The 14,767-nt window shown below is 40.4% G+C and overlaps 3 protein-coding genes across 5 annotated transcripts; all 3 read left to right on the forward strand.

Moving 5' to 3' along the window:
- Positions 1-919: 919 nt before the first annotated feature.
- On the forward strand, positions 920-4,168 carry wasf3a (WASP family member 3a; the record flags this gene model as incomplete). Its single annotated transcript, XM_079566841.1, has 8 exons — positions 920-1,052; positions 1,591-1,725; positions 1,802-1,955; positions 2,028-2,145; positions 2,219-2,403; positions 2,898-3,095; positions 3,528-3,805; positions 3,999-4,168. 8 exons carry the CDS (start codon positions 920-922, stop codon positions 4,154-4,156), a joined length of 1,359 nt encoding a protein of 452 aa, XP_079422967.1. The 3' UTR covers positions 4,157-4,168.
- A 1,330-nt stretch (positions 4,169-5,498) lies between these two features.
- On the forward strand, positions 5,499-9,353 carry LOC306970823 (V-type proton ATPase catalytic subunit A-like). Of its 2 annotated transcripts, XM_079566852.1 has the most exons (15): positions 5,499-5,623; positions 6,015-6,111; positions 6,201-6,329; positions 6,418-6,632; positions 6,703-6,840; positions 6,925-7,076; positions 7,157-7,319; positions 7,396-7,504; positions 7,573-7,695; positions 7,774-7,888; positions 7,980-8,043; positions 8,119-8,322; positions 8,402-8,496; positions 8,806-8,977; positions 9,043-9,353. In XM_079566852.1, the coding sequence occupies exons 2-15, from the start codon at positions 6,030-6,032 to the stop codon at positions 9,133-9,135; spliced, it is 1,854 nt and encodes a 617-aa protein (XP_079422978.1). In that variant the 5' UTR covers positions 5,499-5,623; positions 6,015-6,029; the 3' UTR covers positions 9,136-9,353. The 2 variants fall into 2 exon arrangements, with proteins under 2 accessions (XP_079422978.1, XP_079422977.1); XM_079566851.1 differs by having other exon boundaries at positions 7,573-7,888.
- Positions 9,354-11,264: 1,911 nt separating this feature from the next.
- LOC306970578 (palmitoyltransferase ZDHHC23-A-like) lies at positions 11,265-14,705 on the forward strand. Of its 2 annotated transcripts, none has more exons than XM_079566571.1 (5): positions 11,265-11,685; positions 12,305-12,423; positions 13,284-13,868; positions 14,041-14,208; positions 14,281-14,705. In XM_079566571.1, the coding sequence occupies exons 2-5, from the start codon at positions 12,314-12,316 to the stop codon at positions 14,546-14,548; spliced, it is 1,131 nt and encodes a 376-aa protein (XP_079422697.1). In that variant the 5' UTR covers positions 11,265-11,685; positions 12,305-12,313; the 3' UTR covers positions 14,549-14,705. The 2 variants fall into 2 exon arrangements, with proteins under 2 accessions (XP_079422697.1, XP_079422698.1); XM_079566572.1 differs by having other exon boundaries at positions 11,265-11,439.
- Positions 14,706-14,767: the final 62 nt, after the last annotated feature.

Here is a 14,767-nt window from a genome sequence, read left to right on the forward strand (position 1 = left end):
AATGAGGACTAATACAGATACCAAAATAAAGCAGGATGGCAAGCGGCTGGCATGACGGCTGTGATTGGATGACAAGAGTAAATCTGACCAAATCCCCCCAGGCTCAAGCTGTGATTTGGACCAGAGATTGTTTCCAGAGTGAACTCCGCCCTTCGGACAGAGAGGATGCGGAGGATAGAGTCCGGGACACGACAACGAGAGCCTGGACTGAAGTGTCATCTTTGAATGAGCCAGATTGGATGGTCTACAAGAACTTTGACTGCGCCTTCTCTGCGGTTTGAGGAAGTCACCCCGAGATGACCCGAGGAACCGCCGAGCGCCATGGTTACGGTAGGCCCAAACCCGACTTTTACCCATTGTCACAGTGTGTAAACTATTTAGTACACAGCGAGAATGTCTGAGAAACTTACATTACACATGGCAGCAGAACTGGTCCTTAATTACACAACAACACAGCGGAGTTGCTGATTAAGTTGTCATAGCGCTTTGGATTAGCGCGCACTGCATTATGGGAACCTGTTTACCTGACTGCATAATGTGTGCATCTTTTTAGCATACTCATGAGATTAAAGTCTATTTATTTATTCATTTGTTTATTAACCACAATAAATAATGTCATTATTAAATAATCAACAAGAAGGTCGCTACAGAAAATAAAATTAATTCAATTGTATTAATTTATATATATAGGCCTATCTATCTATCTATCTATCTATCTATTGAAATGTGTTCTGGGGAAAATAATAATAAAAACATTTGGAGAGACAGTGCTAAATGGCAACGTTCAGAAATAAGTGCTTTTATTTAGAGGATTATTGCTACATTTCAATAATTTTTCTCATGACTAGCTGCTAATGTGTTGCTTGTGATTTGCAGGTTGTTGACTGAGGCTGCAGCAGGTGCTGTGTGACAAGGGCTCATGCCTCTGGTGAAGAGAAACATCCAGCCACGGCACTTGTGCCACGGCAGAGTGCCTGATGGGATTGGCAACGAGCTGGAGTGTGTAACCAATAACACACTGTCCGCCATTATCCGGCAGCTCAGCAGTCTCAGTAAGATGCTATATATGCAGCAACATAAATGTGTTCATGAGAAATGATCTAATTATTGTCATTAAGAGTTGACAATAGGAAATCATTTGCATCATTGGCTGTTTAACTTCTGCCCTGACTACTGTCCTGATGTACGGTAGTGTCAAAGTGAACAGAACTAGTTTATTGTCTATATGTCTATTATAAAGACAATCTACAAATGAAAATCAAGTCATGATGAGATCAAACCAAAACTGATTGTGAGAATAAATGCTTAACATTTTATTGGGCAGTTGTTCAAACACAACGCAAGAATACTATTTTTGGAAGCGGATACACTGGACATCTGTCCCATACATAGAGATTATCGTGTGTGGGATTTAGTGCAGTTACAGGAGCCCAGGGCTTACCGCACAGCCCTGTATCACCAACAGGAGAGAGAGTGCCTGAAAGATGGGACAGTTACAATAAAGGAGATTTAGATCATTTCATACAATGTGTGGCAAGAAAATATTCAGCAGGTTTAAATTGCACTGAATAACACAGCTTTTTTGTGCAGGCAAACATGCTGAAAATGTGTTCGGGGAACTATTTAATGAGGCCAATACATTTTACGGCCGCGCAAACTCTCTGCAGGACCGCATCGATCGCTTGGCCATCAAAGTCACTCAACTTGACTCTAGTATTGAAGAGGGTGAGTGCCATGTTGTGTTTACATGTGTAGATTAAGTTTTTACTTTCTAACTTGTGTTTTTTGTGTGTGTGTTCAGTCTCTCTTCAGGACATTAATATGAGAAAAGCATTTAGAAGCTCTACTCTCCAGGATCAGCAGGTTTTGTCCAAAGGAAGCACTCCCACCTCTGTGACTGACATGTACAACACAAGTGACAAGCCCCCTCCCTTAAGCACTCTCTCCGCCTATAGGTATGAATTTGAACTTTATTGTAAAGCAAGCCACACAATTCCTATTTACCAACGATGTAATCACTCTTTCAGAGATGACTCAACCGACGCAATTAAGTTTTACTCAGATCCTTCTTACTTTTTTGACCTGTGGAAGGAAAAAATGCTGCAGGATACAGAGGACAAGAGGAAGGAGAGGAGAAAGCAAAGGGTTGGTGCACACATGACAAATAAAGGGTAAATAACATTGATTTAAAATACTAACTTTGCTATGACATCTAAAGGAACAAAAGCGCTGTGTGGACAGTAACACAATTCAGCGGGAGGTGAAAAAAGTGAGAAAGGCCCGAAACCGCAGACAGGAGTGGAACATGATGGCATTGGATAAAGAGCTTCGTCCCGACCACAGGCATCCACAGAGTCTTCGGCGAGGGGCGTCTTCTGAGGGCTCGCTCTCGCCAGACGGCAGGTTTGTGTTTGCAAAGATCAATGTATGATTATTGCTGCCTATGACGCCGTCGTAGTGTAACCCTGAGGCCAGAGGTTTTCAAACATTTAGTACCACCTGGTAGAATAATTCACCTTTCAAGTAGCACCAGGTTGTGTCTAAAATACCCCTGAATTAGACTAAATTATATAGTGTAAATAGTGTAAACCATGTCTACCTCTAAAATTGCGGATTACCCCAAGTACGATCTGAAGCAGCCCAAGTACCACAAGTAGGATTATTATTATACAGTATTAGACACTTGCATGATGGACAAATAACTTGTAAGATTGAATTATGGTTTTCTTAAGAAGTAACAAAATATTTCACCACCAGAACCACAACAATTATAATAATCTATCCAGCAAGATGCAAGCAAAAATGTCCAATATTCCAGGCCAAAATGGTTGTAGAGAAGATTGTAGAGGGTATTTTTTTTTTTTTTCAAAGCCTCCTGTTTTTCTTTGTTTCTCAAGGCCTGACCTCCCAGACTATCCTGTCCCTCCAGTACCTGTCCATGCAGCCGGTACCTTTCCCAAATCTCCAGATTACGTATCCGTGGAGCATGAATACCACAGCATTGATGTAAATTACAAGAGAGGAACCTACTCCACTATAGAGCCACCCTTCTCAGAGCAAACGAATGGTGCAGTGCATCCACCTGCTGAATACAAGTAAGACAAACATTTAGTATTAGTGCAAACTAGTACCAGGACCACATGGATTTTTATAACATCATAGTTTCTTATAATATACAGTACATGATGAGTGGTTAGCACTCCTCCATCACAGTAAGAGAGTTGAAGGTTTGACTCTGTTTAGGACACTTTCTCTTTGTTCTTCCTGTGTCATTTTCTCTCAGAAGCAAGTGTCAATATGTGTATTTATTTATAAGTCTATAGAAACAGGAATCCCTTGAAATGAAGATTCCAATAAGGACTTGCTTGAACAATAACATACTATATTAAAATAATTTTGTCCTCAGAATAAATATGCTGTAAACTGGAAAACAAGATCAGAGCAAGTTTGAGTTGTGCTGGCAGGACAACGGGACACAATGCTGAATGATGTATTTAGAAATTAAAAAGATCTTTTTATTATCACAGCACAATCCCACCACTTCATGGTCCTGGAGCAAAAATCCCATCTGCACAGACTGCATTTGGATGTCCTCCTGGTGCACTATCTCCACCTCTTAATGGAGTTTTACATGTGGGGCCGGGATATGTACTCCCACCTGTACCACCACCACCAGGACCCCCACCTCCACCTGTCCCTCCCCCCGCTGCACCCCAACAGACAGCGGGATACAGCCACAGTGGCCGAGCTGACACACAACCTGTCAGGGATGCCAGAAGTGATCTTTTATCTGCAATTCGAATGGGTGAGTCAAACACTTGTGGTGAATGAGTTTTCCAGTTGTAAATCCCTGAATAAATCATCTTGAAACTAGCATAAGGATATTTTATGATTTATAAACTGCTCATGAACTATTGATGTAGTCAGGTCTGTCAGGTGTGTAGCAAAGATCATGCTTGAGGCTTTAACTGTTGATTAAACATTGTTTATTCCAACAGGTATACAACTGAAAAAGGTTCAAGAGCTGCAAGAACAGCAAAACAAGTGGGAGCCGGTGGGAAATGACGTGGCCACAATCCTGTCACGGCGAATTGCAGTGGAGTACACTGACTCCGAGGAGGACTCTGAATTGGAGGAGAATGAGTGGTCGGATTAAAAAACTGGACAATCTCAGATCATGAAAATAAAGCTGCAACTCCGTGAGATTCTTTAATACCAGCTCTGACTCCATCTAGTGGACTCTTTCATGCACAAAGCATCCCTCTTCAAACTGTATGTTTACATTGTCACCAGAGCTAATATTAAACTATACTTAATTCTGACATATCAGTTCATGATAGAATTGGATTTCCATTCCCAAGACTTATTTCCAGTTCACCTCAAAACTCAGCACTTATTTATTATTTTGTATGGAAAAAGTGACATTTTGTATTTATGAAAATATTGATTGTACAATATATTTATATTCTGTGTAGACTGCTATAAAAATGTAAATACTGAGTATACATGAAAACTAGGCCAACATCTATAATCTATAATGTATTATGAAACCCAAAGGAATCTATTATTTCATTTTTATGATGTCAACCACAAAATAACTTTGCAATCTTACCTCAAAGAGTGTTTTCCCCAATAAAAGGATTATCCCTGTCTCACAAGCAAAACTCTTGGACTACCATAGGAATATTAGTAAATATGATTCCCAGAGGTGGGTAGAGTAGCTCAAATATTTCCTCAAGTAAGAGTAACTTTACTTTACTCAAGAAGAAGTATAAAAAACTTGACCAACATGAGGCGTATTGTTTTAAATGTTGTAATCTGTAAAGCACTTTGTGATACCTTTTCGACATGCGCTTTATAAATAAAGTCTGATTGATTGATGAGTAAAATAATTAAAAATAAAAGGTACCTTGGGAAAATGCTACTTGAGAACTGTGAGTACTAACTGTGTGAGCGTAAAAGTCACATTTATGATTCAGTAGTGTCAGAAGAGAAGCAAAATATGAAATGGAAGGAAATGTCAGAAAAATTAAAAAGGTAGTACAACGTAGTTAAAAAAGTACATGAAACACAAACTACATCTATTTTATGTGACAACATGAAGCTTTTGCCACTTAAAGAATTTACACACTGTGGATGGAGTAACTTTTTTTTTTACTCAAGTAAGAGTACAGATATTATTATTACAATAGGCTATTACTCAAGTAGCCTTGAAGTAAAAAGTACCATATGGACTAAAACTACTCTAAGAAGTACAATTATTTTAAAAAGTTGTAATGTAACTTTACTCTACTGTCTTTAAGTTTTTTACTCCTCATTTTCGAGCAAAATCTGTATCTATGTGAACACTAAATTCCCAGTACAGTAACAGTACCTCTATTAGTGTAGTGATAAACCTCACCAGCAGAGGTCAGAATAATATTTGGCTGAAGAAAAAACAGACAGGCGGAACTTTTAAAGAAGCAGAACGGGACGCCATCTTGGCTCCAGATTCATTCTCAAAGCAGGATTGTAGCGCATTTGAGCCACTATGGCTCTGTTGTCTTCCCTTGACAGTTCAATGCTATGCAGGTGATTAGTCCGCCGTAGCTAAAGGTTAAACTTGGACACAGAGTTATAAAAGGTGAGTAAATCATGAAAAATGACTCGTTGTTGTTAAGCGTTCATTGTGAAGGATAGTTTGATTGAACATAAAGATGTAAAAGGCTAATGCTAACAAGTCACCTGACTGTACGTGATTACGCACAAATCCGCTTTGCCATAAATGTAAATTGTATTGTACTGTATTTGACTTTTGTTTTCAATACAGTGTTTGGAAACGTTGTCATATTTTGTGGATACCTAGATAATTGATATGGATAATTTTAAGACGATCAGGAACATTGTGATGATAGCTAAAGTTGATGAATTTACTTGTAGTAACGTAGGTTTGTCCTTAAATCCTCTTGGAAAAGTATGTAGTCTATAAGGAACATAAAGACAAATATGGTGTATTAACGCTATTATGTTCGCAGTAACTAGTTGTTAAAATGGACACTTCAAAGCTTCCAAAGATCCAGGATGAGGAACGTGAAAGCCAGTTCGGGTTTGTCCATGGCGTCTCTGGACCAGGTATGACCCTCTAAAAGGTGTAAAGATGGCAGTAACATTGTGACCATACTTTGATGTTCAGCTTTTGTGCTTGTTTTTGCTTTCAACAGTGGTGACAGCTACTGCAATGGCAGGTGCTGCCATGTATGAACTGGTGCGTGTTGGTCACAGTGAACTGGTGGGAGAGATTATTCGACTGGAAGGAGATATGGCAACCATCCAGGTCTATGAGGAAACTTGTATCCTTTTACACATATTTTCATATTCAGAGTTCAGTGACTTGCCTGGTCTAAAGACATGATAGATTGCCCTTGACTGCTGCAACAGCTGGTGTTTCTGTTGGTGACCCTGTCCTGCGAACTGGAAAACCACTCTCCGTAGAGCTGGGTCCAGGAATCATGAACTCCATTTTTGATGGCATCCAGCGTCCACTTAAAGACATCAATGACATGACTCAAAGCATTTATATACCAAGAGGAATAAATATTGGCGCTCTTAACAGGGATATTAAATGGGAATTCGCTCCTGGTCAAAATTTACGAGTACGTTTGTTTTGTTTTCTGCTTTGTGGGAATTAATAAAAAAAAAAAAAATGTCATTGTGTTATTTTAGGCTGGTAGCCATGTCACAGGTGGAGATATCTACGGTATGGTTCATGAGAACTCCCTTATAAAGCACAAGTTAATGCTTCCTCCCCGAAGCAGAGGCACAGTCACATATCTGGCATCTCCCGGAAATTACGACCTCTCTGTGAGTGTGGCAATTAATACTTTGTTTTTATGATCCAATTTTATGTTTAATCAGCATTTATCCATTTATTTGTTTTCCTTCTAGGATGTTGTACTGGAACTAGAGTTTGAAGGAATCAAGGAAAAGTTCACAATGATGCAGGTGTGGCCAGTGCGGCAAGTGCGTCCCGTTACAGAAAAGCTGCCTGCCAATCATCCACTGCTGACTGGTCAAAGAGTCCTGGATGCACTTTTCCCGTGAGCTGTGCCTTAAAAACAATATAATAATGCTTTAATAGCTCCTACAGGGACACTGAAATAGCTCTTCTGTTTTGCAGTTGTGTGCAAGGCGGTACAACTGCTATTCCTGGAGCGTTTGGATGTGGAAAAACTGTAATTTCTCAGTCGCTGTCAAAGTACTCCAACAGTGATGTTATCATCTATGTTGGTTGTGGAGAGCGAGGAAATGAAATGTCTGAAGTGTTAAGAGATTTCCCAGAGGTATTACACAGATTTTGCCTCATTGGATCCTGGTATTTGTTTTTTCTGATTGTGTGTGACGACTCTGCCCCAACAGCTCACTATGGAAGTCGATGGTAAGGTCGAAAGCATCATGAAGAGAACAGCATTAGTTGCTAATACATCGAACATGCCTGTGGCTGCCAGAGAAGCCTCAATTTACACAGGTACATTTTTAAAATGAATTTTAATGGTAAGTGAAATCTTTGATGCTGAAAAAAAAAATGTTTTTCAGGAATTACGTTGTCGGAGTATTTCAGAGATATGGGGTATAATGTAAGCATGATGGCTGACTCAACTTCCCGATGGGCAGAAGCTCTACGAGAAATTTCAGGAAGATTGGCAGAAATGCCTGCTGGTAGGTTTATTTATACTGCAAAATATAAGCTATCATTAATTAAGAATTGTGAAACTACGTGTCTGTGGTTTTCAATAGACAGTGGATATCCTGCTTACCTGGGTGCCCGTCTCGCCTCTTTCTATGAACGTGCTGGACGCGTTAAGTGCCTGGGAAACCCTGAGAGAGAAGGCAGTGTCAGCATTGTAGGAGCGTGAGTTCAACATTTTTATGGTTCAAAGCATAATGAAAGACTTGAGATCAAAATATGTTATTGCTGCATGTGGGATTATTGTATGTTTTAGTGTGTCGCCCCCTGGTGGAGACTTCTCAGACCCTGTCACATCAGCAACCCTGGGAATTGTTCAGGTAGGCCACCACTTTCACTCCTCCTGCTTGTAAAAGTACGCAGCGACTCATTCTCCTATGTCTTCCTTGTTTAAGGTTTTCTGGGGTTTGGATAAAAAACTTGCTCAGAGGAAGCATTTTCCATCGGTAAATTGGCTCATCAGTTACAGCAAATACACACGTGCACTTGATGAATACTACGACAAACATTTCCCAGAGTTTGTGGCACTTCGCACAAAAGCTAAAGAGATTCTTCAAGAAGAGGAAGATTTGGCTGAAATCGTGCAGCTTGTGGGAAAGGTGAGCGTCGTCGTTACAACCTCAAGGTTGTATTAAAAAGCATAATGCATAAATCTTTATCATGATGATGCGTTCACAGGCCTCTCTTGCTGAAACAGACAAGATCACTCTAGAAGTTGCTAAACTCATCAAGGATGACTTTCTTCAGCAGAATGGCTACACCCCATATGACAGGTAAGAAACATGTACTTAAAGGCCCTAGACCTGATTTTTTTTTTCTCAATACAAAGAATGAAAGTTAGAGCCAAAATGTTAGTTGTGACTAACTTTCCTAACCTATGTGTAGCATCTGCAGCCTGCAAGTTCATGAAACTGAACGCTTAATGATTCTATGCAATACTCTAAAGGAGGATAAACTACTTTCATTCCACTACTAGAAACAAAATTGGATACAGGGCCTTTACCTTTAACAGATATCTTGCTAATCACACTATTTTGGACATTTAACTTTATTGAGCATGTTTGGGGTTTTTTGTGCTTTAGGTTTTGTCCCTTTTACAAAACTGTTGGTATCCTCTCAAACATGATCGCATTTTACGAAATGGCTCGCCACGCGGTGGAGTCCACAGCCCAGAGTGACAACAAAATCACCTGGACCATGATCCGTGAACATATGGGAGACACCCTCTACAAGATCAGCTCCATGAAGTTCAAAGTAATTCATCTTATTTGCATCCATTTTTTCTATATTTTCTTGACTATTTTTGTTTTGTATGACAGGATCCGGTTAAAGACGGAGAAGCTAAGATTAAAGCTGATTTTGCGCAGCTGCAGGAGGACATGCAAAACGGCTTCCGGACCCTTGAAGAATAGATCGTCTCAGACGTTGCAACATGATGCACACTGATTGGCCCATGTTCAGTCATGTGGCCACTTTCATTCCTGTTTACATTGAATCATTCCTGTTGCTGCAAAACACTGCATTTGTTTGTGGCATCACTTGGTTTACCCTTGATTTTACACTTGATTGACTTGATATTCGTGGTTCCCAGTGATAAGCATCAAACAAAAATCACTACAGTTCGTAATTATGGCAAATAGTGGGACAGTGTATGGGACTTGAAATGTCTTTCCTCCAAATGTGACATTGAGTCTTAAATAATGAAGAGACCGGACATAAGGGACCAAGTTTTAAAGTTGTTCACAGAAAAGGCAATCGTACCTCATGTGATAGTAAGATGTGAGATATAGAGTTTGTGAAAGTATGTGTGTGTTGTGTACAATACATTATGAACAAATGAATGTTTGATGTGTCTAGTATCAGGTGTCTTTGAAAATAAATGTTATTTTTACTTGTGCCAACTTCCTTTTATTAAAACCGTAGTGTTTGTCAATTACTTTTTATCAATCATGGGATAGAAACTATATGTACAGTTTCTTTTACCAACACCATAAGAAACTTGTAGTGACATACATATTTACTTTTGTCTTTTAGTAGTTTATTTTTGTTCCGAGGTGTCCCTTGAAAATCTTCAATGCACAACTCCATGGTCTCTTCTGCTTTTGCCTAAATGCCCTCTTTATTCAATTTGCTGATACACATCTTCAGTGTTATGCTCGTCAGTCTATTGTCATATACTCTCAGCATTTTTTCTCCTCTAAAATAGATTAGAGCTGGTATCTCGAGTTCCGGGCTCCATCAAGACTAATGGACGTATAACCCACAGACGCTCAAGCCCACTCCTGTCTCCGCATTGATTCAGTGGATCAAGACCAGGCTAAAAGGTTTCAATGGCCTACAGCACCTCCCCATTGTCATCTTTCAGTTAGCAGGGCTTGCATAAAAACAAATTATTGCAAGTTAAATTTTGAGCAGAATTTTGAATTTTGAAACCTAAATGTAAAAACAGTATTAGATCAGCTTATTGTATTTCACAAGACCAGTGCCACTGTAGTTTTGTGCCAGTGCCCAATGCAACATTGTATTTGCCCAATGCAACAATGTATTTGCAGACTTTTCCTTAACCTGTTTGTACTGTTTTATGGACTCTTTTACATACATCTTTTATATATAAAGGTAATAAAGGCATTTTAAGCACTTCAGATTTACATTTAAGCAGACATTTGCAAAAATAACTGTACAGATTAAGCTAAAGGTGTCCCCTAGTGTACAGTAGCCTATGTGGGACACAGAGCAGCTCTGCTCAAAACACAGCGCATTTTGGCTCATGAAATAGAAATGTATTTGTCTACACAGTATCACGCATGGTACTTTTGCTTATATGCAAGTTTTAATAAGTAAAGACAAACATGAAATTAAAAATATTTTCGAAGTTCCTCCTTCCTAGATTTCTGCAGCTAATCACAGTCTAGTATCCTCCCATGTTGACCAATGAGACGAGCTTTTCCTGTGAACCAGTCTGTCAGGTCCAATCAGGAGGGAGGGGGAGGAGCTTGATCGTTTACTTTCAAAATTCTGTTCCTGCTCCCCACATTTTGCAAACTAAGAAGGGCTTTCTGGTCCAAGAGGGGAGGAGTTTACTTTCACATTTCACCCTATCTCTCCTCACTTTGCAAACTTACAGACGATCACTTTAATGCTGAAGAATAACTGTATAATTCTTTATCTAACCACCTGTCAGCAGATGTGGGCAATTGCAGTGCATTGCTCAAGGGAAAAACAAACAAAGAAAAATAAACAGGCTAATGACTCGAGTTTCAAAATAATAATATATTTTTTTTAAAGTCTGATTCTGCTACATGTATTAATCTTGCTTACATTCAACATGACTGATTCCTGTTTTTCATAGTTTACATGGTGATTTCCATGGCTATACTTTCTTCCAGACTTTTCTGCGTGAGTGGAGTTGTAAGGTCAGGTTGCCTGTTTGGAGGAAATGTGATCCCGGAGGGTGGGGCAGCCTGTCGCTCAATGCTCACTCTCCTCCTCTATGAGCGCCTGTCATGTTTCTGATATGAGCCATAACCAACTCAATGCCTGGATTATCAGCACTGTGGCTCTGCAGCGCCTCAGTATATACTCTCTGACAGCTGGCCCGCCGCACCAAGGACAACCCGGACCACTGGGGTGCTCTTCACTCCAAAAGTTGAGCTCGCGCCTATATTTACCAAAGCAAATGCCAGGGTTATCAACCGGCTAAAGCAAAAGCAGCCAAGGTATGCCTAGAGACTTGTGAAGAATTTGAGGAAATTTGAGAAAGATAGGTCTTTGAAAAGTGAGACAGTAGGGTGAGAAGGCAGTGCAGAAAACCACTTAAAGAAGAATTTAAGAAGACTGGTGCGCCGGTATCATGAGGCAGGAGATGATCTAATTGCTGATATGGCACAAAGCAACTATATGTTTTATGATTTATTTGCCTTGATATATTTGTTGAAGCATTCTCCAACTACAGGAAACACAAGGTAAGTTGACTTAATGACATTCAGAGATTAGAAGTGCAGATTGTTAGACCTCACTGTAAACCTTAGTGTAAAACAACAAATTTGATAAGGCACTGACAATATCATTCAGATTTGCTGGCCCACTTATACATTTCCCTGTAGACAGAGTGACCTTGTTTTGTGAAATTAGTTTAGATACCCTAGGGAATTACTTTACAATTAAAAGTCCCAGATTAAACTAATTATCTTTTTTTTTTATGGGTCAGGAGCTTGAAAACATTCTTTACAGAAAAACTGTCAATTGTTTTATCAGGACTTTTGTGTTTGTTTAAGTGGTGCTTGTGGTTGGCCAGTCTCCAGAAAGTCCCTTGCTGTAAGTGCACCTTGTGATTGTAATTGCAGTGTAGAAGTGCACACAAATCAATAGAAATCCTTTAAATCCGTCTCAGTTGTTTAAGAAACCTAGAGCAGTAAAAAAAAAAAAAAAAGACATGACACGAGGTAGAAGTATTGCAAACCAATGAGCCCATAAAGACTATTTCCTGAGGATGTCTAAAGCAGGAATAAAACCCCATACTCGCACCACATATTTGTTCCATGAGCAATGGGATATTTAAGTATAGCCTACTATACTCTCCAGGTAGCCAGGATGAAGTGGGAGAGGTTGAAGCCTCCTGAGCCGGACGACCCTATGTGCTGCTGTGAGTGCGACTGTTTCCAGAGCTGTGACTGTGAAGGCCTGGATGAGGCGTTTAACAGGTGAAAAAAAAAAAAAAAACGTATAATGAGGTTGCTCACTTTTAACACTAACGCACATGTATTCAAATGGCGGAGGGGTGTAAAATGTCCATCAGCACCATCTGCTGGACAAATGTTGTATACAGCCTAAAAAGACTGGGTGAGGCTTTAAAAGATTGTTATTGTTCTTAGGTTGTTGTTGATGAAATGTTCTAAGCTCTGCTCATTAACAATAAAGACATGGTTTGTGGTGGAGGCAATTTGAGAGCCGAAACAATCAAAGCAGGTCCAGTGAATGATTCTGCATGCATTAAACATGCATGAATTAAACAAACCACAACTTCACATACACTGCCTGACCTAAAGAAGTCGGCACCTGATCTGGGCTCGCTGCAGTTGGTCAGGTTTAGGTTCAGCAACACGTTAATGGGCCCAAAGAATGAGATCAGATGACGAGCTGAACATCCTGAATGACCAGGTTATTCCATCAATGGATGTCTTCTTCCCTGATGGCATATTCCAAGATGAAAACGCCTGGATTGAACGGACTTACATTGTGACAGAGTGGTTCAGGGCACACAAGATCATTTTCACACATGGATTGGCCACCACAGAGTGCTGGATGTGCTGGAAAAGGCTTTGCGCAATGGTCACACTCGCCTATCATCAATACAAGAGTTTAAGGAAAAATGTATACAACACTCTACAAAACTTTTGAAGAAGCTTATTGAAATAGACAGTGTATGTTTTTCATAAGGGGGAAAAAAACAATAGAGCATGAAAGGTTAGTCTAGTCGAATCCTCTATCTTTAAGCCCATCATGTTCACTTTTCCCAAATCCCATCTAATCTAAGCTTTTTTTTCCTGTTACCCCTGAATAGCTGGTTGAAGTCCAAACGCTTCAGATGTGGTTTTCGATCTCCAGTTCTCCGGATCATAATCGACAACCTGGAGATCTCCATGGTCCCAGCGCTGGTGCTCCTGCCCCTACTCCTCAGAATTGCAGCTATACACTTTCTGCTGGGTGTCACTGTTCTGACAGCTCTGCCCGTGCTAGTGCTCTGGTACTACTACGCCACTCACCAAAAGAAGCGCCGCACCGTCTTCTTTCTCACTCTGGCACTTTACTCTTTGGGCTATATGTACTACCTCTTCATCACTGAGATCCTGCCGCGAGGAGATGTCAACTGCACACAGCTTTGCACAGTCACTACTGGCATGATCCTGACAATAATCTCTCTAATAAACACCAAGAGGAGCCCGGGATACGTGACCCCAGATCTGTTTGACACACACAAACAAGAGAACATGGCAGTTAATGAAGATGTGAAGTCCCAAACAACTAAAACCTCCATTAGAACCAAGTGGGTTCGCTGTGCATTGTGCAAAATAATAAGACCTCCACGAGCAGGGCACTGTCGGACATGTGGAGCCTGTGTGCAACGCCTGGACCATCACTGTATCTGGTGGGTCAGAGGCGCATACGTCATTAATTGTTTGTTGTTTTTTTTTTGGGGGGGGGGGGGGGGATATTCAGTACAAAGTACAGAACATATAAAAACATTTATGACATCACTTCATGAAAAATATTATTGTACTATAAATATTTTTCTTTGTCTGATTGATGAGATGCTGCAGGATAAACAGCTGTGTCGGACAAGCCAACCACCGCGGTTTCCTGTTGACCCTAGGGCTGTTTCTGGTAACCTCTGTGTACGGAATAAGCCTAGTGCTGCACAGCATTTGTCCAGGACAACATGTGCTGACTGCTGCCTTCTACTGCCCAGATGTCTACTCACAGTTCAGGTAACACTGCAGGTCACTGTTCTTTGGTATAAGACAAATCCATCTCGGTCATGTCCTCTCTTATCCCAACAGCACAGCCTTGTGCTTCACCTGTGTGTGGTACAGTGGCATCATCACAGCCGGACTCTTTTACCTGATGGTCGTGCAGATACTCAACATCAGTTTCAATGTGACGGAGCGGGAGGCACAGCTGGCACTAAGGAGTGGGAAAGGCCAATGGCGCCTATGTGGACTAGTGCTGGTCACTGGCGAGCACTCACGCGGATTCATTCATAACTGGCTCGAGTTTCTCACTATGACACATGCGTCCACACGCTCCAATCACCCAATCCTGGTCTAGTTTACAACTGTTTTACGTCAGCTGGAATGCATGACAACACAGAAAAAAAAACATGAGCAGCTAGTTTGAAATATTTTTATATTTGCAGTGCATGGGAACAATTGCTCATTTTATTGGCAATATATCTAGACTTTAAATAAAAAGCTTCCCAATATGTCTCTGTGTATTGCCCAAATACCATAATACTTGATTAAATATGGACTAATTATAATGCCTAAC

The sequence above is a fragment of the Gobius niger genome (genome assembly GCF_951799975.1).
Source record: "Gobius niger genome assembly, chromosome: 11".
NCBI lineage: Eukaryota > Metazoa > Chordata > Actinopteri > Gobiiformes > Gobiidae > Gobius > Gobius niger.

What these genes read in the sequence shown, in the direction of transcription:
- LOC306970823 (XM_079566851.1), top strand. Translation starts at nt 6,030, where the DNA reads ATGGACACTTCAAAGCTTCCAAAGATCCAGGATGAGGAACGTGAAAGC. An exon ending in GTCCTGGATGCACTTTTCCC is followed by an intron (nt 7,077 to 7,156) that starts GTGAGCTGTGCC and finishes TCTGTTTTGCAG; the next exon opens with TTGTGTGCAAGGCGGTACAA. An exon ending in AGAAGCCTCAATTTACACAG is followed by an intron (nt 7,505 to 7,572) that starts GTACATTTTTAA and finishes AATGTTTTTCAG; the next exon opens with GAATTACGTTGTCGGAGTAT.
- LOC306970578 (XM_079566571.1), top strand. Translation starts at nt 12,314, where the DNA reads ATGAAGTGGGAGAGGTTGAAGCCTCCTGAGCCGGACGACCCTATGTGC. An exon ending in CTGGATGAGGCGTTTAACAG is followed by an intron (nt 12,424 to 13,283) that starts GTGAAAAAAAAA and finishes ACCCCTGAATAG; the next exon opens with CTGGTTGAAGTCCAAACGCT. An exon ending in CTGGACCATCACTGTATCTG is followed by an intron (nt 13,869 to 14,040) that starts GTGGGTCAGAGG and finishes GAGATGCTGCAG; the next exon opens with GATAAACAGCTGTGTCGGAC.